The sequence below is a fragment of the Phyllostomus hastatus genome, unplaced genomic scaffold (genome assembly GCF_019186645.2).
Source record: "Phyllostomus hastatus isolate PE091 unplaced genomic scaffold, TTU_PhHast_1.1 phas_contig_58, whole genome shotgun sequence".
Classification (NCBI taxonomy): Eukaryota; Metazoa; Chordata; class Mammalia; order Chiroptera; family Phyllostomidae; genus Phyllostomus; species Phyllostomus hastatus.
Window position 1 is genome coordinate 54415380 of NW_025333916.1, and position 26676 is coordinate 54442055.

A 26676-nucleotide genomic window follows, 5' to 3' on the forward strand; every position below is an offset into this window, starting at 1 on the left:
ACAATCCTCCACCCCCCCCTCCAATTCCGAGGGAACCTAGATTAGACTCCAGAATCCACCCATCCCTCATGCACCCGCGTGCTTCCCGGAAGCAGAGCCCAGGGGTGCTCCAGGAGTTGGCCGGCTTTATCTAAGGATGCTCTGACCTTCTCTGCCAAAGACTGGTGTAGGGCTGGCTTGTGACTTAGCTCCCTCTAAGGACACAAGAGATAAGATTTGCAAGGAATCCCTCTCCTCTTCTGGGTGTTGCTGTGTGGCTCTGGGATCCAGAGCTTGCTTCCCAGGCCGAGGACAAAGCAAACCCGTGGAGGGTGCTGCAGGTAAGGCAGAGCCAGGACAGTGCAAACAGGGCCCAAGTGACTGGATCCACAGAGCCCAGAAACTCACTTCTGGGTTCCAGGTATGTGACTCAGAACATTTCTTTCTTGTTATGGATCTAGTTGCTCACAGTCCAAGGCATCCTTATTTGATGTAAGTAAAAGTATGTTGCAAATGATAAACTACTCCAGTGTGACTGCGACTGAAGCCTGGAACGTGGTTAGACACAAGATGGAAACCCAGAGACAAGCGGCCTTGATGCAACCAGTCACCTTGCTCCGCACTGTGTTTTACTTATTACCATACAGTTTGTAGCACCTCCTCACTTCCAACACTGCAGGGTCAAAAGGAAGTAGAAGTAAATGTATCCTGAATTATATGTTCAAGGACAGAATCTCTGTGTATTCAAGTGTATATTTCTTGTTAGGCGAATGTAACTTGGTGCAGCCACTATGAAAACCAGTGTGAAGTCTTCTTAAAAATTAGTATCATGGATTGAGCGTGGGCTGCGAACCAAAGTGTCGCAGGTTCGATTCCCAGCCAGAGTACATGCTTGGGTTGCAGGCCATAACCCCCAGCAACCGCACATTGATGTTTCTCTCTCTCTCTCTCTCTCTCTGTGTCTCCCTCCCTTCCCTCTCTAAAAGTGAATAAAAACTCTTAAAAAGAATTACTTAAAAAAAATTAGTATCATATGGCCCAGTAATTCCTCTTCCAGTATTTACCCCCAAAATAGGAAAACACTTGTTTGTAAAGCTATCTGGGACCCTGTGTCCACTGCAGCATTATTTGCAACAGCCACCACAGGGAAACAACCGACGTGCCGCTGATGGACGGTTAGAGAAAGAAGAGGCGGTGTGTACAGGGAGTGGGATATTGGCACTTGCAACATCAAGGATGGCTCTTGAGAGTGTTATGCTGAGTTATTACAATAACTCAGACGGAAAAGGACAAAAACCGTGTGATTTCACTGGTATGTGGTATATGAAACAAAGAGAAATGAATAAAACAAACAAACACCAACTCAGAGTCAGACGACACAATGGTAATTACTGGAGGGGAAAAGGCGAGGGAAGAGGGCGTTGTGAGTCAAGGTCAAATACATGGTAATGGAAGGAAACTGGACTTTGGGAGGGGAGCGTGCTACAGAGTACACAGGTGTCCAATTAGGAATACACCTGAATGTATATAATATTATTAACCAATGTTACCCAACAAACCTAATTTTTAAAAATTAAGTGAAAACAAAAACAATGCAATTCTTCTTTCACTAGAATTTCCATCTCCTTACCTGCACCTTTGCCTATTTCTAAATCTAGAAAGTGTGCCAAACTTTCAGTGTGCCAAAAGATAACTAAAAAGAGAGAAAGTACAGCATTTTCTGCACAAGGTCTTACACTTCAGGAAAAAAGTATGGGTGACTAACAAAAGCCAGTAATTTTATTTATATGCTTTTATTCATTAAAAGTTCACACCCTACAAAAACCAATTTTTCATGCAAACACTTTATTTACATCAAGTTAATTAATCACAGAAAGTAATACTCTAAGCTAGCCCGTCTATTTACAGATTTTTGCCAACTAGTTTTTATCCTTTTCATCACCAGTCTATTCAATAGATTATCAGCACCTCTTATGACATTAAAAAGAGAAAAGGATTCGGTTCATATCCATTAGAACAGTGCTACTCGAAGTGTGACTTTTTAACTGGAAGCATTACAATCAAGTTTGGTAAAAATGCAAATTATGGGGTGCCACCCTAGACTCACTATGTCAGAACCTCTACAGATGGGGTTTCCGAATCTGTGTTTTAACAGTATCTCCAGATGATTCTTCTGTGTGCTAGGAGTTTCTGGTCTAGTGAAGAGTTGTATAAACTCCACTAAAAACAACTACTATCCTTGGAGATACGTGCAAGGTGCACTGGAAACATAGTGAGAGTGCCTAAGACTAGGAGCCACCACCTAGCACCCAGGATGTCCCAGGGACATCACGGCATTGCCTTGGACATCGAGATGTGAACCCAAGGTCTTTCTGCTCCAAGTTCATCGTCACTGTACAAAACCACCCTAGGGCTGGGAAAGGAAGGAAGTTTCACAAAGAAGACTCTCTTTGAGCCAAGTCTGGGTTTGCTAGATCAATCTGCTGGAGCAAAATGGGTCAGGAGTATTGTGAGTCTTGGACAACGTTGCAGCATATGGGAAGGAATGGAAGCAAGAAAGAGCCCAGCATATTTAGCAACTTTAGGCAGTCCAATACAAAGTGCTGGGGAGCTGGGGGGCGGGGGGGAGTAGGGATGGGCCTGGGCAGCTGGGTAGAAGCCTTATTATGAATAAAGGGTTGATATGCTATACACATGAGTTAAAATTTTATTCCATAGGGGAAAAAAGTACTAAAGAATTTTACAGGACTGAAAAAGACCGGCATGGTGTCAAAAACACAAGGAGAAAAATGAAGGGGATGACACTGGAGGTCAAAGTCAAGGAGAAGCTGAGCAGCAGGCCAGGGGACAGCAAGAGGGGCCCGAATGGATGAGATGGGTGGAAGGACCAAGGGCAGGGACAAAGCACAGTGGAGTTTGCACCTTGTTCATTTAATGCATCATCTACAGAGAATTTAAACATACTATAAATTGACCAAACCTCGGCCAGCTGTTTAACATCACCACGCACAGACACTTCTCAATGACAGTGATAAAACATACTCGCTGAAAACAAAAAAACTCAGCTAGGGAGGTGGAACTGAGAAAGCATCACCGCTGAGTTTCATTCCTTTCATCGACATTCACACAGTGTTCACTGTGGGCTTGCCACAACTCTAGGGGCTGGGGGTTGAGCGGCGAGCACGGCCCACAAAGTCCGCTATACAGCTCCCACACTCCGGCACGCACCGGCTAGGAGGGGGCGAGGGCTGCGGTCAGTGTGTCAGGAGTGGTGTGTGGCGTGAAGAGACATAAAACTGGTGAGGGGACAGCGAGTGGTAAGGTGGCTGCTATTGCAGACAGGGGGTCAGGAAAGGCCTCCCCATAAGGTGACCCTGGGGCAGTGGCCTAAGTGGAGTGAGGCGTGAGCCAAGGGCCTGCTGGGGGCGGAGGGAGACAGGAGGGGAATGGAAACTGGAAACTGGAGGAGGATCTACGAGGCCTATCGCCTGGATGACAGTACAGCTCTCGGGACACGAGACGCGTCCGCGCGGCGCTAACCAACAGCTGCACGGAGGAATCGGGCTCCCCACAGAGGGGTCTGCGTGGAAGGGTGCAAGTTATCTGAAGAAAGTTTCAGGGACATTTTCTAAACGTCTAACTCAGAGACACTGGCTGAATAATGTCCCTAATCAAATTAAAAGGATCAGACTTTTCTATCTACGGATGTCCATTTTGGTAAACAGGAGAGCCAAAAATGTTTCAGTGAGTCCCAAAATACTATCGAACTGCCACTTTCGGGACTTTCTTGGAAGCTTTCGGACTTAAAAGCTCACAAGTAAACTTTAGTGGGGGGAAGCTTTATTTAATAACCAGCATTATATTAATTCATTTAAACTATATTATAAGTATCTGAGTGTTTCAATATCAACAAATATAATCTCTCAAGTAAATGGACAGCAGAAAAATTGCCACAATTTAGTACAGGTAACCCAGAAACATTCCTAAACCAAAAGCCCTAAAGTTAGCCATTTCCGGAAGGTGACTGTTACTGGTTGCTTATTTCTCGTGTCTGGATTAGAAGAGTCGGAATGCTGGGATTCTGCTCTTTCTTGTTTCCATGCATCCGTTTGTATGAATCCTTCCACACTATAGCCGCAACATCCAAATTCCCTGAGCGGAGGGGCCTGGGCTTTAGAGGCTAGATCTCAGCTTACTACCTCCAACAATTTTATCTGCGAACAGCTGATTAATCTCTTCCTGGCTGAACCCAACCTCCTTGAGTATCTCTTCAGTATGTTCTCCCAAAATGGGGTCCCTTCCGAGAGAAGGGACGGCCGGGGTGCGTGACAGCAGCGGTGCGGGGCGGGGGCTCACGCCCTGCCTCGCGTCGGTGAGGAAGGAGCCCCGCGCCCTGTTGTGGTCGTGATGGGAAGCCTCCTCCAACGTCAGCACCGGCGTCACGCAGGCGTCCGTGCCCTCGAAGATCTGACACCACTCCACCCTTGTCTTCTTCGCAAATATGTCTGCAAATTTCTTCTTCATTTCCGGCCAGTCGGTCATGCTCATCTGGTCGGGAAGTTCATCAGACTTGAGCCCAAGTCCTGAGAGGAAAAACACAATTTCTTAAATTATTGTGCTTTGGATGGAAGGATGACAGTCAATGAAAATGAGGTTTAAGCTTGCTGTCCCGAGTAGGATGTTCCGTAAGGGCTTCTCAAGGGGGTAAAAAGGAGAAATTTGAACTCAGCTTATAGCGGGAGCCAGAGGCCGCAGAGGGCCGAGGGAGTGGGGGTAGCAAAAACCCAGACAGGCTCTCCATGCCAAGATTTTCCTACTCACACGTCATCAAAAGTAGTCTGCTTTCAATGGTCCAGTCTCCAGAAATCTATTCCTTCGCTTTGAATAGGTTTTCAGACAGAAATTTCCTTGTGAGGCTATTATCTGTCATGTTGACTTAAAGTAACCTCACACCGCGTATAACGCTCCCAAACCCTACGAACGATAAAATTTACACAATTTACATCTGTCTCCTTCAGTTTATGCACAATTAATGTTTTCCCATCACATTTGGGAGACTTTAGACATTATTTCTTCAAGGAATTTTTTGCCCTTTCTCTCTCTTCTGCTCTGAGATTCCTTAATGCCTGTATTGATAAGGAAGAAGCCTAATGATAAATGATTAAATTCAAGAGTGCAATTTTATACATAACATTAATTTCTCTGTATTTTACCTAAAGAGCTCTAGGAGGGCAGTGATACTGAATCCATTGCCCTCTTGAAAACGCTGCTGTGACCTAGGAACAAACAACTTGTAAAGTGATCAAAGACTTGTTGCAAGTTGTTCTTACAGCGAACAGGACAGGAAGTTATCGGCCATCCCGTCGCCAGTGAGGCGCACAGACTTCTCTCTCCAGCACGAAGGGGGCAAAGTGAGCTTGGAGCCCCCCCCCACCCCCTCCCCAGAGAACTCCCACTAGTTAGCCCGCCTGGAGGCTCCCCGAAAGGCCCCATCCACAGGGCTGTCTTTATCCGATCTCACTCAGAACAGCCCTATTCCCAGAACATCTGTCAAAAAAAAAAAAAAAATCAGTGTCAACTGTTTAACATCACAGCTATCTGGGATGGCACTACTTGTTGAGACTGACATACAGCTGGCTTAAAAACTTTTAAAAAAGAGCACAGAATAGGACGTCCACAGGGGACTTTGAAAGCTCCAACATATTCCTAGAGTTCAGAATCCATGCAAATGCCCAGGGCAGTGAGCATGCCCAGGAGAGACAGGAGAAGGTACCAGTCTTTCACCTCTGGCTGACCTGGAGTCTCTGAACAAATAAAAAGTGAAGGCGCAGAATTCCTCAGAAAAACTTCGTTCACTTACTGGTTCAAGGCACTTAAGGATGTCTCTATCCAATCACTAGCTGACCACTAAGCTAACCAAGTAGACACAGTGGCTGTACATGCTAAAAAAAAAATAATGATTTAGTCCAGAAAAGTCATTAAATAAACGAACAGCAGTAACTACAAATGCAGAATTGGGGAAGGAAAAGGAGAGACCTGATATCCAGAGTTGCTATATTACATTATTTAAAATACCCAGTTTCAACAAAAAAGTGTAAAGCATGCAAAAAGGAAGCCAAGTATGGTCCACACACAGTAAAAAAAAAAAAATCAATGAATACAAACTGTCCCTGAGGAAGCAGATGTTGGATTTACTAAACAAGGACTTTCAACCATCAATGTTGAATATGCCTTGGCACGAAAGGAAACCATACGTAAGGAATTAAGGGAAAGTATGAGAACAGTGTCTCATCAAATAGAGAATATCAATAAAGAGATAGAAATTATTCTTAAAAATGAGTCAAACAGAAATTCTGAAGCTGAAGAGTACAATATCAAATGAGAACTTCATTAGAGAGGCTCAACGGCAGACGTAAACCGACAGAAGGAAGAATGAGCGAGCTTGAAGAGAGGTAAACAGAGTTTATCCAGCCCGGAAAACAGGAAGAAAATAATAAAGGCAAACGAACAAAGCCTTAGAGACCTGCGGCACGTCATCATAAATACCAACACAGGCATTAAGGAATCTCAGTGCAGAAGAGAGAGAAAGGACAAAAAAAAAAAACAAAAAAAAAATCCTTGAAGAAATAATGTCTCAAATTTCCCAAATTGGATGGAAAAACACTAATTGTGCATCAAGAATCTCAAGAAAGTCAAGCAAGATAAACGCACAAAGAGATCTACACCTTGAACTAACAAACAAGCCCTACGAGGTCACAGGAGACAAGATCAAATGCAAAAATCACTACATATCATGTATGTCTATACAAATAGTCTGAAAAATGTCACCATTTACAACAAAACCGAAAAGAATAGAATTCTTCAGAATAAATTTAACCACAGTAGCTCAGGCCTTGTGTATTGAAAACTACAAAGCATCGCTGAAAGAAAGTAAAGAAGACCTAAATTAATGAAAAGCATGCTGTGTTCATGGCTCGTAAGGCTTAATATTGTTAAGATGCCAATATTCCCCAGATTGGTGTACAGACTCAAAACAACCCCTATCAAAATCCCAGCTCACTCTTCTCATAGAAACTGGCAGGCCGATCCCAAAAGTCACATGAAAATGAAAGGGACCCTGAGCAGCGAAAACAACTTGAAGAAGGACGAAATTGGAAGATTCACACTTCCTGTTTTAAACTTGCTACAAGCAACAGTGATCAAGACATGTGGCGCTGGCAATAAGGATAAGCACATAGATCACTGAAACAGAAATGGGAGCCCAAAAATAAACCCTCACATTGACGGCCAACGGATTTTTAATGAGGATGCAAAGACCACTCTCTGCAGGAAGCACAGTCTTTTCAACAAGGGGTGCTAGGAAATCTGGATGGCCATTTGCAAAAGAACAAAGCTGGACTCCTTACCTCATATGCAAAAATTAAAACTCAAAAAAATGGATCAGAGACTTATATGTGAGGGCTGAAACTATAAAACTCTTCAAAGACAATATATTTGGGTGAGACAATATAACTGGGAGTTCCCTGAGTAACCTCTATGCAAAGTTTACTAAAGGATAAGTATTTTAAAAAGCGTTATTCATGCTAACATGTTGTTAGAACTCAACAGTAATTGCAGCAATTGTTTAGTACTGAAAGCAACAAAATTTTTTTCAGTGAGTATGTTTTATCACTCTCACTTAGAAGTGCCTGGGCATGGTGGTATTATGGTGCATGGTGAAGTTTGGTCAATTATTATATTATATTTAAATTCTCTATAGATGATGCATTAAATGAACCAGGTGCAAACTCCACTCTGCTTTGCCCCTGCTGCTTTCCAGAGCCACCCACCACCAGGGGAGAAGTTTTGTTCCCACCACTCAGCCCTTTGCACAGCACTGTTCTGTCCAGAATTTTGAATGAACCCTTTCTATTCTTGGTTTTAATTCCTGGACAAAAAGGCATCCTATGTGATCCCGATAAACCCTTCTGTGCTACAGTTTTTCCAACTGCATTTAAGCTGGTGAAGTTAACACAGGTGATCATAAAACACCCTCTGATGCTTGCAATAACATTCATTTCAGCTACATGCAATGACTTTGAGTAGTGCCCCGCCCCTGAACAGAGCTACCATACCGAACGGCGAAACTCTTAAGTTTACGGTTGAAAAATAAATGCACTGTGATCGGTGTGTCACACCACTTCAGAGGATACTCTAAAACTTCTTAGATAGTAAATTATCTGTGAAGTGAACTTTACATTCAAACATTTCACAGAACAAAATAACTTCAGTTCAATGACTTAATTAGGGAAGGAGGGACAGGAGATCTTCTTGCTAACTTTGGGTGCCATGCTAATAAGACGAGAACCTGCGAGAAAGGTAGACTGCAGAAGCATTCGGTGTCATACTCCAACACAGCCTCGTTCACCCAAGTCTCTCTGTGCTCTGGTGACATCTGACACTGAAGGGTCACGAGGGACGTCCACCGAAGACCAGGATGGACATGCAGTCCTTTGCAGGGAAGAAGAAGGTAACAGCACGCGAGGGCAAGATCACTAGCCAATGCTGCAGAGTAGGAAATGCAATCAAAGCACTGAACTCCCACAAAAGAGATTATGATGTTTTACCATCCTGAGTTATTTCTGAGAACTGTAAAATTACCTGGCACTTTAACAGATGTGGGGAAATAGCCCACAATACAAATGATGGCTATAACGAGGTGACTGATTAAGTGAATACGTAGTAAAAGACATCATGAATTTCAGAAGGGCCCCCCGGAACGGAGACTAGAGAGCATCCACAGAAAAGGAGGGGCGGTGTCACCTTTGAGCAGCAGCTTGTAGAACTTGGGCTCTATGGCCCCGACAGCCATGAACCCGCCGTCCGCCGTCCGGTAGGTCTCGTAGAAGGGCGCCCCGCTGTCCAGTATGTTCTTCCCTCGGGGTTGCTGCCACAGTGCCGTCTTACTGGTTTTCCACAGAAAAGAGCTCACATAGGCTGCTCCTTCCACCTTTAACGGAACAGAGTGTCATCCAGATCATTAAACTGTAAAAGCACGGTCACTTTCTACTCAGGGTTTTTTTTTTTAATAGTTGTACAAAACTGTTTATCTTAGAGTACAGGAAGATCACACCTAGTTATACAACTTCTCTGATATTTTGAGAAACCGAGTTCGTGCAGGTTTTTGGAACAGTGGGTGGTGACACGCTTCAGTTCAGAAAATACTGTTTAGAAAAGTAGAAGGTAGTACTTTTGTTCTTCCTTTCAAATAAGACCGGCAAAATGTTGATAATTTTTGAAGCATGTCAGAGTAGGAGGTCCGTTTACAGTATACTCTGTCAACTTTCGCGTGTTAAAAACTGTCAGGATAAAAAGCTAAAAATAAAGCAAAACACTTTCCAAAGTCCAACATTTGGTCTCACTCTCTATACACACACACACGCGAGTGCGAAGCCTATCGCATTCTGAAGGCCAATCACATTATGGTAACATTTAGCTCATCCTAGTCTGACTCCAAGCCCTAGAAAACTGTATTTGAATATTTATCGTATCTCAACTTCAATGGTCACTAGAAAGTTTCAAAATATAGGCAAATCTCACTTTACTCCACTTCACAGATGCCGTGGTTTTTATAAGTTGAAGGTCTACAGCAATCCTGAGTCAAAGAAGTCTACTGCTACCATTTTTCCAACAAGCTCAGAGGATGGTTAGCATTTTTAGCAATAAAGCATTTTTTTTAACTAAAATGTTAAAGTGTGTACACTGTTGTCTAGACATAATGCTATTGCACACTTAACAGATTACAGTCTAGTGTAAACGTAACTTTTATATGCATCGGGAAACCAGAGAATGCACGTGACTCAATTACAACACTCGCCTCATTGCAGCAGTCTAGAGGCAAACCTGCGACTCCTCCAGGGGGCGCCTGCACACCTAACGATGCTGGAGGCATGTGTGGGGGGCCTTCTGAGTCCAGACACACCAGTTTGGGAGGCCCGACTTCCTACAGCGTCCCGAAGTTAACGAAATGGACTCACGCCCGCAGTCAGGAGTGCCACGAGGCTTCGCACCCTGGCCACTGAGAGAAGACTGCCTGCCTGTCCTTAAGGCTCTTACACCCCAGTGGTTCCAGCTCCCCAGGAAGAAAGCCATCAAAGCATCCTGGTCTCTGAAGTCACCAATGGAGGGGCCGTGCCAACTGTGAGTGTGGCATTTCTCACACGTACTAGCCGTGAAACAAATGCAAGTTATCACTTTGGATACATCCTAGTTTCCCTTTCAACTTGAAACCTCAGGTACACCTGAATTTATGGCTCTGATGTTGGACATCACCGAAACAGTGGAGTTTGCCTAAGTAGCCTATAGCAATGCAAATTTTTGAATCTGTGTTGCACAGATCTTAGCAAGTATCCACATTTTATACCTATGTGTATACATACATATGGTGAGATACACAATTCTATACAATACACTTCCATACATAATCTCTTACACACCAGACGTACGGATGCGTCTGCTGAAAAAAGATGCACCAGTGGAGCCAGGGGTCCGGTCTGGCCCACTCCAGGGCCCACAGCTGCTCACCTAGGCCCACCGTCACTCAGTGCCGTGCGAGGGTGCAGGACAGGAGGCACAGCAGGTACCATCCTGTCTGGCCGCCAGGCTCCCCGGGCCCATGGCTCCCTTGTCCCCTCACCTCCACGCAGTGTTTGTGGCCACACACACAGTGTACGTGTAACACAGGCAAACTGCAGCCTCCATCCCCCAGCCTTTCATGCTGGCCTCGTGGTACAGACCAAGGGCCACGGGCCCACACACAGCCCCCAGGCCAAGGGTAAATGCAGCAACACGGACCCCTCGTCCTCCAGTTACCCTAACTCCACAGTTTCCAGGGAAACAGCACCGTGAAGAGACAACTCCTGGTCATCACAGGATGCTACTGCTAAAACGTCTGGAAGCCACTGGCCTGAAACAAGAAGGTACTGAGCTTCTACAAACTATTTCTATCCATGTGTTCCCGGGGATGGGGGAAGTGATGAGTATGATACTGGACTGATCCATCTGGCCTTGAGAAATTACCCCATACTCACAATACCCTAATGCAAACATAACCCCCGAATAAAGCTCACACCATTCTCACATGCCCTAAAACCTTACCATCTTCCTACCCATCATGAAATTGTGTTAGACACAGTCTGATGAAAGTAGCAATTAAATCTAACTGATATTTGACTACACATAAGCAATTACATGTCATTAGCAAATTATTCAAATTATTGCTAAGTAAGTACTTAGCCTTAAATTCTCCTTAAAACTCCCAAGGCCCATGTTTGTCTTAAGTCCTTTTGATCACAGGGACCAGTAGAGGGCAGTAGAGGCCAGAAATCGAGAGCGCCGGCTGCAGCGTCCAACTGCCAGAGGGCAGTGCTTCCGGACCGCTGAGACTCCTTTTCCAGTATCCTCCCAAGTCTGAGAGTCTTCAACTGCCAGAGGAGAGTGAGCACACCTCCTCCAGGGAGCCGTGTGGATGGGGAGGAGAGACAGACGTAAAGCACTCGCCTGGCACCTGCCTTGTAGGTGGAGCTGGCACTGCCGCGGCTGGCTGCTCGTGCATGCTGGGACTGGGCGAGGAGCTGAGACCCAAGGTCAGCAGACACGAAGGACAATGTGAGGTGTGCCCTGAGGGCAGAGTCACAAGGCACAGAAGCAGCACCAGAGGGTGCCAAGGCTGCAGAGGTGAGGATTCCGGCAGGAAACAGCTTTCGAAAGGCCACCGCCAACAAATCCAACGCACAGGACTGTTCAGTTTGAAACCGCTTGGGGTCACCACCAGCATATGACCCCTGACCATTCCTTTCCCTTGGAGCTTTCTCTGGCCTTGACAACACTCCCTCCGGTCCCCCACTCCGCTCTCCTGGGCACTGGCTTCTCTCCCGCCCGCCGGCTCACTCCTCAAATGCTGGCGCTCCGCCCCCCGCCCCCCCACCCCCTTGCCCCCAGCAGGACAGTCTCAGTCTCATGTGGCTCCCAAATGACTGAAACCTGTTGCTAATCTTTAACTTCAAGGATCCCTCCCGGATATACATCTGAAAGGCACTTCAGACTTGATGCTTATCAACACTGAATTCCTTTTCTCCTTCCCAGAAAAACACTAACCACAACACATTCTTACAGAGGGCCAGGCACTGTCTCCTCACTGAACACCAAACTCATTTAATTCTCTAGCCATGCTAGTGGTGGGAGACACCATTATCATCTCTGTGTTACAAAGAACCGAGGCACAGAGAGGTTAAGTGATGCACCCGAGATCACAGAGCTAGGAAATGGCACAGCCGGGAAGGAGGTCGGTCCCCAGAATCTGTGCCCTGGACCACTGAGCCACACTGCCTCCTCCTCCTCCAGCAATCCTCTTCTGGGTGTCAGTGGCGCCGTCCCCCAGCCACCCACACCAGAAATGAGGGGGCCATCCTTGATTCTCTCCTCTCCCCTCGCCGCCAGTGCATCGCCACATCCCAGCTATTTCCCATCTCAGATGCCCCCTACAGCCAGGTCCCATTCCACCACTAACTACTTCAGTATTCGCTCTTGTCTCTTGGAGGAACCCAGAAACCATCTCAGCCTCCAGTCTCATCTCCCTCGAGTCCGACCCCCTTCCTGCCTCCAAAGATCTGTCCAGATGCAAGTGTGTCAAGTGTGTCGTCACACCGGACTGGGCTTTTAGCAACTAGCTCTGAGACCTTGGACAAATTTCTATGCTTCAGCTTCCTCCTCTTTAAAATAACAATGTATTCCAAATGAAATTGGGTTAGAAGAGATCATGCAGGGAAAGTGCTTAGCTTAACACCTGCATAAGGCAAAGCGTCAATGTATGACAGTAAAAAAAGAAAGAAAAGAAAAAGAAACATTATGATATCCAAGTCTCCCCTACAAAGTGCAGCAGGGAGGTCCAGACTGGTCCATTTCACCTTTACATCCTTAAGAATCCTCTGCTGCCCTGGCCAGTGTGGCTCAGTTGGTTGGAGGATTATTCTGTAAAGTAAAAGGTCACAGGTTCGATTCCCAGTCAGGGCACATGTCTGGGTTATGGGCTTGGTCCCCTGTTGGGGCATGGTCAGAGCGCATACAAGAGGTAATGGATTGATGTTTCTCTCCCTGTCTTCCCCCTCCACGGCCCTTCCCCTCTCTCTAAAATCAATGAGCGTGTCCTCAGATGAGGATTAAAAAAAAAAAAGAATCTTGTCTGCTAAGGAAGACTTCTTTAACCCAGTTCTGAATGAGGGTTTCATGAAAACTACATTCTAGTCACAAGAAACAGCTTGGGGAAAATTAATAATAAAGTTCAAGAATCAGGGGAGTCATGCAAATTTCAGAAAACAGACTCCACAAACATACGGTCAAGATAAGACATTCTGACTCATGTAAAGAACGCAAAGTTGTGTGTGCTGTTTTCAAAGGTATCTTTTTGGGAACTTGGATTCCAACTTCAGATCTCACCGGTGTCTTGTATGGAAAAGGACTGGAGGCAGCCTTATGTCGTCCTCAGGAACGGCGGGCAGGATGTGCGTCCCCCCACCAACACTCACCATGCTGGCATCGATGACCTGCCCTCTGCCAGAGCGTGTGCGTTCGAAGAGAGCCAGCATGATGCCCAGGGTGCACATGAGGCCGCCGCCCCCGAAGTCCGCCAGGAGATTCAGCGGAGCGTACGGGCTCTCGCCGCTTCTGCCGATTTTCGACAGGACACCTACAAAGACAATCAGGGCACACGAACTGCAAACACGATGTATATTTTAGGTAAATACAGGAACATCTTGGAGGAATAGCCAGACTCTCTAGTTGCTGACATAAGTGAAAACTAGTACAGAATGCCTTTCCGATTCGAAACACATTCAGCATACTAATGAATAAGCTTTCCCTCCAACTGGGTTCCTTCTTGTGTTTTTTGTTTTTTTCTTTTCTAAAACTTTTTTCCACCAAACATTTTCAGAATTTTATTTCTAAGTTCTCCTGTATTGGGTAAAATGAGAAAAATGATTCCAGGGCAAAAAAAAAAAAAAAAGACTGTACTCAATTCAGTTTATGGCTTAACTACAGTATAACACACTTCTGTTCTTATTAGAAAGAGATGCAAGAAAATAACCAAACACAGAAGAAAAGGAATTCCATTTTTAAATAGATGTGAAAACCCAATTCTGTGTTCGCTCTTTTCCACAGCCTTTAAACGTGTACTCACGGAATTTTTGAGATAATTTACTCAACCAGACACTGTTCTTACATTTTAGAACCGGGTCGTTCTACAACAGTTGCTCACCGGCAACAATCCCAATGGAGTGGCAGAGCGACCTGAAAGCTAGGGTTGTCCCGTGTCCACTAACGTGGTGGCTGGGGCAACGATGATTCTCCATGAAGGTGGGGAGAGAGGGGTGTCAGAGTCAAACTACACCCCCATGTTCAGACTGTGGAGCGACCACCCCTGCTACCACCAAGCCCCCAACTTCCTGGCCGGGGCTTGCCGGAAAACCGACCTCCCAGAGGCAGTCAGTCGGTCACTAGTGAGAGTATGCTGTCCATCACGTGCGTTCAGTCGGCGGGGAGAGCTCAGGACTGCTCCAAGACAAGCCAGCCCTTTGCAAACCACCATACTCTCCTTACTGATTGAACTATTCACCTTTAAAGATTCTTTTTAATTCATTGGTGCAACTAAGTAGATCTTGACTGGAAACAAAATGAAAAGTGCAGAGAAATTATTTTTCCAACATACCTGACAAAGCCAAAAAGTTAATGTCGTGGCCTGCTACCTTGGAGAGCCGTCCTGACTGGCCAAAGCCCGTCAGCCTGGCATAGATGAGCCTCGGGTTCTCCTTCTGCAGGATCTCTGGGCCCAGCTGGAGCTTCTCCATGACACCTGAGGAGAAACGCGACTTCTTTTCAAGGGAGCATGAACAGAGGGTGGGCAGACTCCCCTTTCTGTGGCAAACATAAGACAGCTCTTCGAGGAGTAACATGTGTGGAGGGTTTGTAACGTGTTAAGAACCAGAGAGTGAGGCCGCCCCTCCCAGAATGCAAGGCTGCTGCCCTGGAGGGCTCTCCCCCGCCCCGCCCTCCCCGCACACCCGTTTCCCTGCAGGCTTATCCAGCCCTCTTCCATCCCCACAGCGGGCACCTCATTCCCTTCATGGGTGCCTTTCGTTTCGCAAATCCTCTCCGTAATAACTTGTTAGATGTGGTTTGTTCTCTTGGAACAGTTACCCAGGGTCTTTGTGTGGCCAATCATTCCCTTTTGAAAACTGCTCTTCCTCTCCAGACCTTTACTTTTCCGATGCCCGCCTCTGTGCCTGCCGCCTGCTACCCCACGGTGCCCTTGGGTGTGTCCACATCCCACCCTTCCCTGTCGGTTCAGAAGCTCTTCCCGCAGGCTTCCTGCCCACGTCCTAGCTAGGCTTCAAGGCATCTGTGCCTTCGCAGTAAGACTCGGTAACTAGCCAGGGAAGAAAGGTTAGCTACAACAGCCTCCAGCCTCTCATGTTATCAGCAAGTACAACATCGACTGTATGAAACTCAGGTAAGTGGCACCTACTGCCTCCTGGAATTAAAAGTAATAAAGATTGCATAATATGTTCACTATCGTAGTCTTCCTAAGACAATAAATTACAAAAGAACTGGGGTCCTCCTCCTCGATGGCAGGCGGCCCAATCCTCCCACCTGGCAGCTACACCTGCATTCCCACCTCTACTTCCCTCCTAATTACAAGACCCAGCACAAATCATTTAACCAATTTGAGCTTCCTTCATCTTCAAAGGGGACACGATAAATCATGATACAATCCTAAGTTATATTATGCTGAAATCTGGCTGTGAGGGTGAATGAGTTAACTCATCTAAATGTGCCTGGTGCCTCACAGACACACAGTCCATTCTGGAAACGTTTACTGACTTCCCGCCATAGACCAGGCAAAGCTCTGGACTTCGACTCGAGCAAGATGACTCGGACAGCTGTCGGGGCTGGATCTGCGTGGTGCCGCACCCAGCCACCACCTTCACAAGGGTCTTTATGAAAGCGTCAGGTAGGCTGCAGAAGGTATGGAAAGAAAGAATCCTGAGCGGCGCAAAGGAGGGGAAAAGGGGTGCAGTGAAGGTAAGATTTGTAGCCACAGATGAAGCGCAGGTTTCTGATGAAGGCAACTGGGTGGATATTGGTTCCATTCACCGGGATAAATGATCCAGAAGTAGATGCCACTTTAGGAGGGGGTCTTCCCTCCTGGGTTCGGGCCGCCTGTGGAGGCTGCAGTGCCCGCGGGACAGTGGGAGCTGCGCAGGCCCTGTGTACCCCTGCGGTCTAAGGCTCTCACAGAGGTGTGCGGATAAAGACTAGGGCACCTCCTGTCTGTAAAACGTGCAAATAACGGGAACGCGTAAGGCAGCTCCAGCGAGCGAGCAGGGTAGATGAAATTAAGCCGGAATTGAAGCACGCCAGCATTTAAGGTAGGAAGTGTTAGCGTGGGTCAGCAGTTGGCTCCCCTCCTCCTGGAAATGTAGCCAAATGACTGTGTACCTTTCTGCCGTTTTACGGGTCGAGAGCCTATGACTTTCATTAGACTCTCATAGGATTCATGGCCCTCAAATAACCAAAAGAAGCAGATGCAAATATGCGATTAGGAAAAAGAAAAACTTGGGAAGAAGTCAGAGAGAGGTAGGCGTAAGGAGAAAAAGGGCAACAGCTGTTATCTCAGATGCCAGGTATGGAAGATCAACTCAAGGGGCGAATCACCAAGGACACCAAGTGCAACGGAAAGGTCTAGAAAGACATGGACGGAAGAGTTTGTGTGCTAACAAGGCAAAGGCGTGGCGTGCGCGCAGACTCAAACAGTTCGGCTCCCTCCCTTAGTCGGAGGCCTCGGAGGGGCCGGGAGGGGGCTCACCGTGGCGGAAGGGCTCCAGCACTACGTCCGCCCGGGCGCACAGGCGCCGCACCACGGCCACTCCCCGCGGCTGCTTCAGGTCCACAGCCAGCGAGCGCTTTCCGCGGGACAAGCAGCTCACGTCGCCGAGGGAGCCGGGCCAGTCCACACGCACCACCTGCGCCCCGAAGTCCGCCAGAACCATACCGCAGAACGGGCCCGGGGCCAGGCCCGCCAGCTCCACCACGGAGATGCCCCGCAGCGCCATGGTAGCCCGCGCAGTGGTCAAAAGGAAGAGGACAAGGGAGGACCTGTCTCGCGCACCCAAGTCTCGGTGCCCATCCCGAGCTCGCCCCGGCTCCCTTTTTGGCCTGCTCGCGCCCGCACCCACCCCCGCCCCCGGCCCCCGGCGTCTGCGCAGTGGCCCGCTTCCTGGCCCCGCCTCCCGGGGTGAAACGTCAGTAGTCTGCACAGTTGCTTTCATTTGCTTTCCGCAACCAAGTCCGAAATGAACCCCGGGCTTGACCTTGAGAGTTCTCGAGCTTGTCACCATCCTCTTGCGACGCTTTTACCTCCACCTTTCTGATACCAGCCGCTGAGCCATCGAGCCCCTACATCTTTCCATTCTTGGAGAAATAAACAGCGAATAAATATTTAAGAACGATGCTATTTTTATCCGTAGTCTGCAGATTGTAGTCTTCATTGCTCCTACTTATTAGGCACCGATGATTTCATGTACGAACAGCTTGAGATCCCTTCTAGATGCGCTGGATTTGGAGTTACAAGCTTTGTGGATTATATGCCTGTAAGGAAAAAAAAGTTCAGGCTACATTAAGGAATGTGTGCAATGCGTAATATCAGAAGGACATCACAGCCAAGTGAGAGAGCTTTAAAAATATTTTTGATTTGCCACCTGCCATTTCTATGGATAACTACAGATCCCAGTGTTCAATTTTAATGCACCATCTTTTTTTTGTAAGTACAATAAAATAAGTCAGCCCAAGTAGCCCTACTACTTTTACAAATCATTTTCTCTCATCTCTGTAGAGCCTTTGTGTAGGTGGCCTGACCATTTTTGACTGTTCTGTAATTTTAATAGACCCAGAAGTGGGTGCCAGAGCAATCTCTACCCTAGTCCTCTGATGAATACAGATTTATATAAGATGTCCGTCTGAAATAACTCCAGCCATTGCTAATAAAATGAGAACAGTTTGAGAGGCATGGGATGTACCCTGGCAGCCAAGGAGAGTGGGCTGGAATGCCCATGCTTGGGCAATGAAGACTTCACTGTACTAGTCAGTAGGGGTGGTAGATGCCATTGAGTGAGTGTGTGTACTGTGTGGCCCTAGTCTCCTTCAAAATAACTGAGTGAGTAGAGCAACAAATCTGCGTCAAATTTTGCCTTAAGCTTAAACATTCCTCCATGAAACTAGCTGGATGATTCAGGAAGCTGCAGCTGTGGGTAACTGTTGATTGGCAGCTTTGTCACGACAATGCCTGCTCGGGCATCACATCTTGTGCAGAGATTTTTGGTGAAACAGCACATCACCCAAGTGACTTAACCCCCCCTACACTCCTGATTTGGTGCCCTGTGACATCTGGCTTTTCCCAAAACTAAAATCACCTTTGAAAGGGAAGAGAGTTCAGACCTTCAATGAGATTCAGCTGAGGGCAATTGGGACCGCTATGTGAGGTCTTGAGGTGCCTACTTTGAAAGGGACTGAGGCGTTACTGTCCTGTACACAATTTTCTTGTATCTTCTTCAATACATGTCTCTATTTGTCAATACACAGCTGGATACTTTCTGGACAGACCTCAAAGTGGCCTCACTTTGATCTGCTGCAGGGGATTTGCACCAGCCCGAGTTTGTGTTAAAGGGACAGAGGTACCAACTCGAAAGGGCTTCCCACTGACAAGCAAAAATGGGACCATTAAATTCAAATGACTGTGGTGAATTGAAACACATCAAATATGTGAAAAATCATGAGTCAATAATAGTGCTTTTTAAAAGACTTTATTAATCACCTTTGCAGGGTTGCTAGGGTACTAACTCGTTATTCTATATAGAAATTGGTAAGTAAAAGTGAAAAAATCAGGCATTTATCTTGTCTTCCAAGTGAACAGTATTTCAGGATAACCAAACAGCTAGTGAAAGATTGTCTTTCTTTTAAAATGTCGCTATTTTGCAACTGCCAGTGAAGTAATGCATTTAAGTTATAATCATGTATGGCCACTAAAAACATTAGGCAAAAAGCCTAATGGGGGAATTTTATATAATATGTGGATTTGGCTGAGATACCCTGAACCCACTGATCGATTTTAATATTACAGAGACAATAAGATATTGTGGACCTCCTGGCACGATGCAGTAGATAATACCATTCATGAAGTTTTCCTGCAAAAAGATTGAGCCTAAATTTAATCAAGCAATCCCCTGCTGATGATTAATGCAGAGGACAGAGAAGGATGATACAGGGCAAATAAAAAGATGGCATACAACACCAGCAGGCATAAGCAGCAAAATCCCCAATATTGGAAAACGAATGATAACTAATTAATTAAATGAGAAATTCATGGCAGATTTCAAGACTTAGATGTATCAACTGTGATACATGAATCTTATTTTGAATCATGATTTAAACATAATTTAGAAAGAGACTTATGTGACAGGAATACTTTAAAACACTGACTAGAAATGAGATGATAGTAAGGAATTACTTTATTTGGGGGATTATAATTTTTTAAAAAAGCTCATTTCTCTGAGATACATACCGAAGTGTTTACAGGCCTTTAAAGCTAATCAGGGAACTTCTAATATCTGGCTGGCTAGATTAGAGAATCGTCGTGGGGCCACGCCCCCGTTCCCCCCTGTCTGAGCAGGAACATCTGTACTTCGTGTCTGTCCCCGTCCTACCACTGTATTGAGGGGTGGACTGGAAGGCAATGCCAGGTCTCTCTCATCATGCAGACCAACAGATCAAGAGGAGCTGCACCCCGGGAGCTGAACTAAAAGGACTATATTCAGAACGCCTGATCTGCACCTGGATCTGAGGCAGATGTGAGACTCCGGACTTGGAGCTACACCCTAACGGGATGCCACCTCCGAGGACTCTGCGGGAGGGTGAATGCATTTCACACGTGGGAGAGTAGGAAAACTCCCTTCTCCTGTGTGCTTCTCTTCCCCTTTCACACTACTCGCACACTCATAACACTTCTGACTCCAGATGTGTGGGTTCTTCCCCCCACACACACCAGCAGTCCTCTGGGACACCAGCGGGGGTCCTACAATGCAACTCAATTCGGACACCGACGGGTGGCGGCACAGACCCCACAGATGGAGGACTCAGCCTCCCAAGACTTCACCTCGCTTCACATGCCGGTGGGCGGTAACAGGCCCCCGGGTTGTCCACAACTTCCGTCTGACTTAGCTGAAAATTGGAGATTCCCATGGCCCCCCACCCAGGTTCAGGTACTTCCTAGAACAGCTCACAGAACTCAGGAGAACACATATGTTTACCAGTTGATAATAGAATATAAAGGATGTCGTAAAGGGTAGTGACGGACAGCCAAAGAAATGCATATGGTGAGGTCCGGGTGGGTTCCAAGCAAAGGGGCTTCTGTCCCCGTGTCATTGTGGTATGATATCTCCCAGCACGTGGTTGTCCCCGACGCTCTCTAAACCCCATACTTCGGGGGGTTTTACTGAGCCTTAATTGTGCAGGCATGGTTGATCACTAACTCCATTTCCGGCTCCTCTCCCCTCTCTGGAGAATGGAAGCGTGGGACTGAACATTCCAAGCTTCAGATCATGGTTTGGTCCCATCTGGGAGCCCCCCAAGAGTTACCGCATTAAAAAAAAAAGTACAATTGCCAAGAAATCCCGAGCGATTTGGGACTTCTGCCTCAGGAACCAGAGCCGAAGACCGAACATTAAAGCAACAGATGCTCCCAGTGCTCTTAATGCTTAGAAAATCACAGGAGTTTTAGGAACTGCAGTCAAAGATTGACGTTAAAGATTCTCCCAGCATCCCTATTTAAAACAGTTTGAGGAGCTTTGCGCCAAGAACCGAGGATGGAGATAAAATTATAATGGGGGGGGGGCTGGAAACAGCAAAAATACTTCCCAAAATGGAAAAGGTTAAATACATTAACCCTTAATAGTATTCGAGAATGTTCTTAATATGTTAAAGCAAACCATAGCAAGATACAAAAACATATAAAAAGTATAATGTCAAATGATTTGTTCTATACTGTGCTCCTAAGAATAAAAATCATAAAGATATGCAGGAAAAGAATGACATATACACTTCAAAATGCTAATATTATGTTCAGTGAGATGATCAATTTTTATACCAAACGCCTTTTATGTAGTTTATTAAAGTTCTACAGTATTTTTATAATCAGAAAAGATATTTTTAAAAGTAGCACTCCAAGCATAATAAAGCATGACATTTCTCTAGCCATAAAACACTACCTTCCCGCAGCTGTCTCGTGCTGTGGGCTGGGTGTTATTTCTCTCCCCTGTGCGCCCCTCGCCCTTTGCCTTCTGTGGTTATTAAAACATTCTCTTCACATCATATCATCTCTGCACCTACCCTCTGGCACCTCTCTCTGTCCACTGGCTTTGTTCAACAACAACCTTTGAGACTGAAAGTTTTCCCAAAAGAAGAGCTCTGTTGAGCTATCTGTGGGCCAGAATACAAAGGAGCAGGTGGTGGGACATACATTCTAAACCACCAGCAGCAGCAGGGCTGGATGGAGATGAACACGCCCTCGGCCCTGCGGTTGCCAGGGTTCTTTCATACAGTGTGCTTGGAGGAGAAAGATTCAAGTGGCTGTGAAAAGATTTACACTGACTATAGATGAGGCGGTGGGGAAAGGTGAATTAAACCAAGTTCCGGGATAGGCGCGTAGTCTGCAAGGAAGAAGTACCGGGTGCTTCTGTGTTGGTTGTGGGCCAGTCTGGGAAGTTCATGTGTGAGCAGGGCACGGTGGCAGCTGGTGGGTAGCCATTCTTTCCACACAGCTGCTCGGAAGTTGATTCAGTGTCCACACACACTCGGGAATGCTGGCGGCGTTTTGTTGGTTTCAGCCATTTGCTGGTGAACTCTTGATTCTTCCTCCCACACACCGACCTGCTGCAATTTAAGTTATGGCACCTCAGAATTTTTCTCTTGTTGGGTTAAAAATGCATGGAAGGTAAGGATTGTGCTTTAAATGCTTACTGCTTCCTGGAATAAATAGCACAGTGTCTTTGCACAAAGTAGATGTTTTATTAATTCCAGCCATGCCCTTGGCAGTTTACATTTAATTATTTTATCTTCTTCTTGGGTATTGTTGGCTTCAGCTTTTGTTCACAATGTGGTCAGTGAAATTCCTTTCATAATTTCCTCTTCGTGGTTCCAAGTTCCCTGCAAGTCTTTCCCCTCTGGGATCTCACCCCACCTGATCGCTGTCTGGAGCAGCTCTGCCCGGTAAAGAGCGTGCCTCTGCTGGAAGTGTTACAGAACAGACAAGGGGGGCCTGAGACAATATACTATTATTGAAAGAAGGCCCCGGGTCCGTTATGTCCGCTGCCCTAGGAAAGACGTCTCTCAATGCCAGAGATTCGTGAAAAGGAAAGGAAATGTTTATTTAATGCTATACAGACTTAAAGTAGTGACCTAATGTCTTCATCAAAAATCCCAAAGTCCCTTAAAACACCCACAAACACACACAGTCCTTCCTTCCTTCCCCCTTTGCCCAGTCCAGAGTACCGTAACTCAGGAAAGGAAAACGAAGTCCATGGCTCAGACAGTCCTCTGGTTCTTAGTTAGTCCTCTATCTCGACTGGGAGACCTCCCTGGGTTCCCGGCACCCTCGGCTGAGTCGCCAGGATCTCTGCTAAAACCAGGTGGTGGTTCCCCTTCTAAAGCTGCAGGGATCCCCACTCTGTCCAGGCCTCATGGTTCTCCCTCTCAGGGCTGCGGGAAGGGGAGAGTCCTCACTCTGCCAAAGCCGCGTGGTTCTCTCTCCTATGGCTGCGGGAAGGGAGAGTCCTCACTCCGTCAAAGCCACGTGGTTCTCTCCCTCTCAAGGCTGCACATGGTTCTTTTTTCAATGGCTGTGATCCTCTCTGCACCTCCACAGCCACATGGTTCTCTCCCCTAAAGCACCACGGTTCTCTCTCCTAAAGCAGCACGGTTCTCTCCTAATGGCCGCCAAGTCTGGGTTTTTAATCCCCGCGGCCAATCTTCCTCTACAGCCTCATTTCCGACTCCTCCCACACTCGGCTTCACATGCCAGAACTCGTATCCTTCCAGCTTTACTGGGCTGCCATCTTGAGTCTGGGCAGGTGTGGCCCCATGTCCTGGAGCCAATCTTTTCCGAGCTCCCATGCAGGCGCTGTAGCTTGGGGGATCTGCCCCCAGTCACGTGTTGGTGGGGAAGTTACTTCCATTCCCCTGGCTCAGAGATGATCACAGCTATTTAACATATCTAAGCAACCAGCCAAAGGCTATAGATATGTTAAATGACCACGCTCAGAGGGTAGCTGCAAGGCTATTGCTATGCAAAACAGCTCTCAATGGCCTTGCTCCATTTGTCCCTTCCCCCAACCCACACCCTGGGTGGGGGGATGGAGACATCTTAAAATCTCCTGGACACCTTAAGTTCTGGACCCCATTTCAAATGCCCATTTGGGGCTCCCCCTCTTGGCTGCACTCTGTAACAGAAGCGGAAACCCAAGGCTTCGTTGATGGAGTTTGCTTTCCCTCGGATTTTAGAATTTAAAACTTGGTTGCTTAGCTGATAGCTTTAAATTTCCCATGACCCTTACCTTCTATTTCCTAGAGTTTCAAATCTAATTCTGGCGATGAGTCAAATTGTGAAACACGGATAATTATCTTGGCCTTCTCCCAGCCTTGATTACTAATCAGTCTCGTCATACCCAGGACTCAAGTGCAAGCCCCAAGTGCTTTCCACCGGCCAAAGCAAAATCTTGGTGAAAACTGGAATTGAGGCATCGACACAGAAAGACTTCAGCTTGCAGTGAAGAGCCCTTCACCTTTAAGTTACTCAGATTTCATTAAGGGTCCTCTAAACACCGATGCCTTTAGAACTCAGGTTGAAGTTATAACATAAAGTAACTGAGAAGTGGAGTTTGGGGTGGACAGGTGACGCCGCTCTGTGCCCACACGATACACCATGTGACTTCACATCATCTGCAGGCAAATATTTTAACTTCGAGTGGACAAATCACAGTGACTTACAATTATACGACTATTCAACTTTATTAAGAACATGATAAAACAGTATATTTAACAAAGGTGTGTTTATTTTTCACATAATGTTTATTGCATTTTTCTTGCCTCATTTTGATCTAAAGCCAGGCCAATGTCTTCCTCTAGGTACTTTAGTTGAAGTGTGCGTTCTTTAGATACGGAATTCTTTTGGACAGCATGCAACATCCAAACATCTCCTGCCAATGCACTTTTACAGACTATGATATTTGGTAACAGTCAACTTCAACCTCATGACCCCACCGCTCCAGAGGGAGGGGTGAGGCCTGGGGGACATATACAAAATCACAAAAACATTACCAGTCAAGCACATTATAGCTAATATCCATTCACCTTTAAATCACATTGCATGTGTATTCAGGAAGAGTTTAAAAGTATTTGCAAATGGAAAGAAAAGGGTCAAAGGCTGAATTGAACATGAAACACATCATTAGCTAATAGGGTGGCCTTCCCTCGTTGATCATTTCTCTGCCTCCAGCCATATTGGGGTAATCAATCCAAGTGAACCCACAGTTTAAAAGCTCTGTGGAAATTCAAATTGTAACAGAAAATAAATTAGGGGCTCATTACTTCTGAGGGACTTTATTATGTGATATTTGTCAGATAGGCAACTCTCAAATGGTGCATTTTAAATGTGATTACACATCAGGGGAAACACATGCTTTATTGATGCTTTTTTCACTTTAAACCAATTTTAGGTACTATCTTCAGATTGTATCGATGGTGCATTCTCATGAATATTCCTTTGGTGACTAATTTAACCCTTGATGGATAGATTGGGGGATAAGCAAAACTCCAGTGGCACAGCTGCTCTGTGGATACTGGTTAAATAATCAGAAAAGCCATATCTTTTTATAATAAAAAGGTTAAGACACTGTCATATGTCTCCTAAGTGGAATGCCCTTGTATTTTGTATCCATTAGTTTGACTGTGTAACTGAGTCTACAGCTTCTTCCACATGACTTGTCAGCGTGTGTCAAGTGCATCAGGGTAATTTCTAGACTGAGAAAAAGAAGGTGACGATATCCGTGCAATGTGGACCTCAGCTCACCCCAGCTGGTTCTGCAGGGCAGCGTCAACAAAGGTCTACTGCGCTCTAAGAAATGCAGTGAGTGGCAAAGAGTCAGTCTCATAAACCAGATCTGGTCAACCCAATTCTGGATCATGAGAAAATTCTAAGAAGTTAGGATTTAATTACAGCGGTATCGTTATTGAAAAACAATGAGTCGGTTATCTGTGGGCATTGTGCATACTTTTGCTATCTAAAAGCTACCAGGAATTCCTAAAACAAACAAACAAACAAAAAAAAACTGTACTTTATTTATGAATAGTGACCCACCGGATCAAAGTGTAACTTCCCGGTCTCGGGTTTGCAAATGTTTCTGGCACTTGGATCCTGACACTGCCCCTGTCCTTGCCCAGCCCCACCATAATCACTGCATCCTGTTTGCTGCAGAGTTATAGTGATGAACCCCAACCTCAGCAGTTTCTGAAAGCTACTATTTGATTAAAAACAGAGCCGCCCAAACTCTCTGCAAGTGACTTCTCTGATGGGAACAATTTTTTCCAACCTGTATCAAGAGGGGAATTTTCTTTCAGGTGCCTAGGGAAGAGTGATAAAAGTGGTAAGTATATCAGTCAAGGTCACATGAGAAAGCTGTTTTGTGTTTTCGTCTTCTGAGCCCCTGAGTCATCCCACATTATTGCTGTATCTGCAACATGATTAGCAATGTAACCAAAAAGTGTCTTTAAAAAATACAATACATAGAACCCTCCACTCTAATGTTCCTCAGATCATAACAATACCAGTTCAGCTCCAATTCTTCCCCAAAGTGGAGCTGGTCTCTTCATATATTCACTTAGTTTCAAAAAGCAGGAAGCCCGCAAAGGTCGAGAAGCGCTGGTGGTCCCCGTGAAGAGCGCCATTGCCCATTCTCAGCCAAACCTCATCTCCTTTGGCCAGCTTCAGCACCGCGTGGTTGCTGGACGTATCCGATTTCCCTTTTGTTTCGTAGCTGGGAAGAAAAAAAAAGGCACCAGCTACTTAGTCTTTACAGGGGAGAGCCAGCTGTTTGCCAAAATCTGCCCTTTTCTCTCTCAGCTCTCAGGCATTAGGTATAGTCCTGTGCTTAAGTTCCTTAGATGACCTGTGCCCCTTGTATTAGAATTGGCCCATGCGCCCCTCACAAACACCGCTCCTCAATCGTATCTCATCATGATTGTGGGGAATGCTAATGACAATGACCAGAATGACTGTGGAAGTTGCATGTTGGAGCCTGAGTTCTGGAAGACTGTGTAGAGGAAAGCTCTCTGTCATCCATCACAACTGGAAAAAACACTCGGGACTGTTCCGTGAGAAGAAAAGGAATCTCTACTCTGTGCAAGCCTTTACGCTGGCCAGTGTTACAGCACTTTAGTCTACCCTAACTAATCCAGAATTTGGTACTAACTAGGGTGCTGCCATATCCCAAACTAGAGGACAGACACTCCTCAGTTTACGGTGGGATTATGTCGAGATAAATCCATGGTAAATTGAAATAT

General features: G+C 46.1%; 2 protein-coding genes across 3 annotated transcripts in view; both read right to left on the reverse strand.

Moving 5' to 3' along the window:
* Positions 1 to 1756: 1756 nt before the first annotated feature.
* Positions 1757 to 17266, reverse strand: AMACR (alpha-methylacyl-CoA racemase). Its single transcript, XM_045848127.1, has 5 exons — positions 16877 to 17266; positions 14720 to 14863; positions 13542 to 13702; positions 8782 to 8968; positions 1757 to 4562 (listed from the first exon to the last, which is right to left on the reverse strand). The coding sequence occupies exons 1-5, from the start codon at positions 17121 to 17123 to the stop codon at positions 4153 to 4155; spliced, it is 1149 nt and encodes a 382-aa protein (XP_045704083.1). The 5' UTR covers positions 17124 to 17266; the 3' UTR covers positions 1757 to 4152.
* A 6852-nt stretch (positions 17267 to 24118) lies between these two features.
* Positions 24119 to 26676, reverse strand: part of C1QTNF3 (C1q and TNF related 3) — a 28505-nt gene continuing 25947 nt past the window's right edge. For both annotated transcript variants that reach the window (XM_045848012.1, XM_045848013.1), the window contains exon 6: positions 24119 to 26150. In XM_045848012.1, the coding sequence (XP_045703968.1) occupies positions 25991 to 26150 (160 nt within the window). In that variant the 3' untranslated portion in view covers positions 24119 to 25990. The remainder of the gene's footprint in view (positions 26151 to 26676) is intronic.

Coding starts and splice junctions, on each gene's coding strand:
- AMACR (XM_045848127.1), bottom strand. CDS start 17,123: ATGGCGCTGCGGGGCATCTCCGTGGTGGAGCTGGCGGGCCTGGCCCCG. Junction 14,864..16,876: donor GCTGGAGCCCTTCCGCCACG/GTGAGCCCCCTC, acceptor GTTTCTCCTCAG/GTGTCATGGAGAAGCTCCAG. Junction 4,563..8,781: donor CTACAAGCTGCTGCTCAAAG/GTGACACCGCCC, acceptor TTTTCCTCTCAG/GACTTGGGCTCAAGTCTGAT.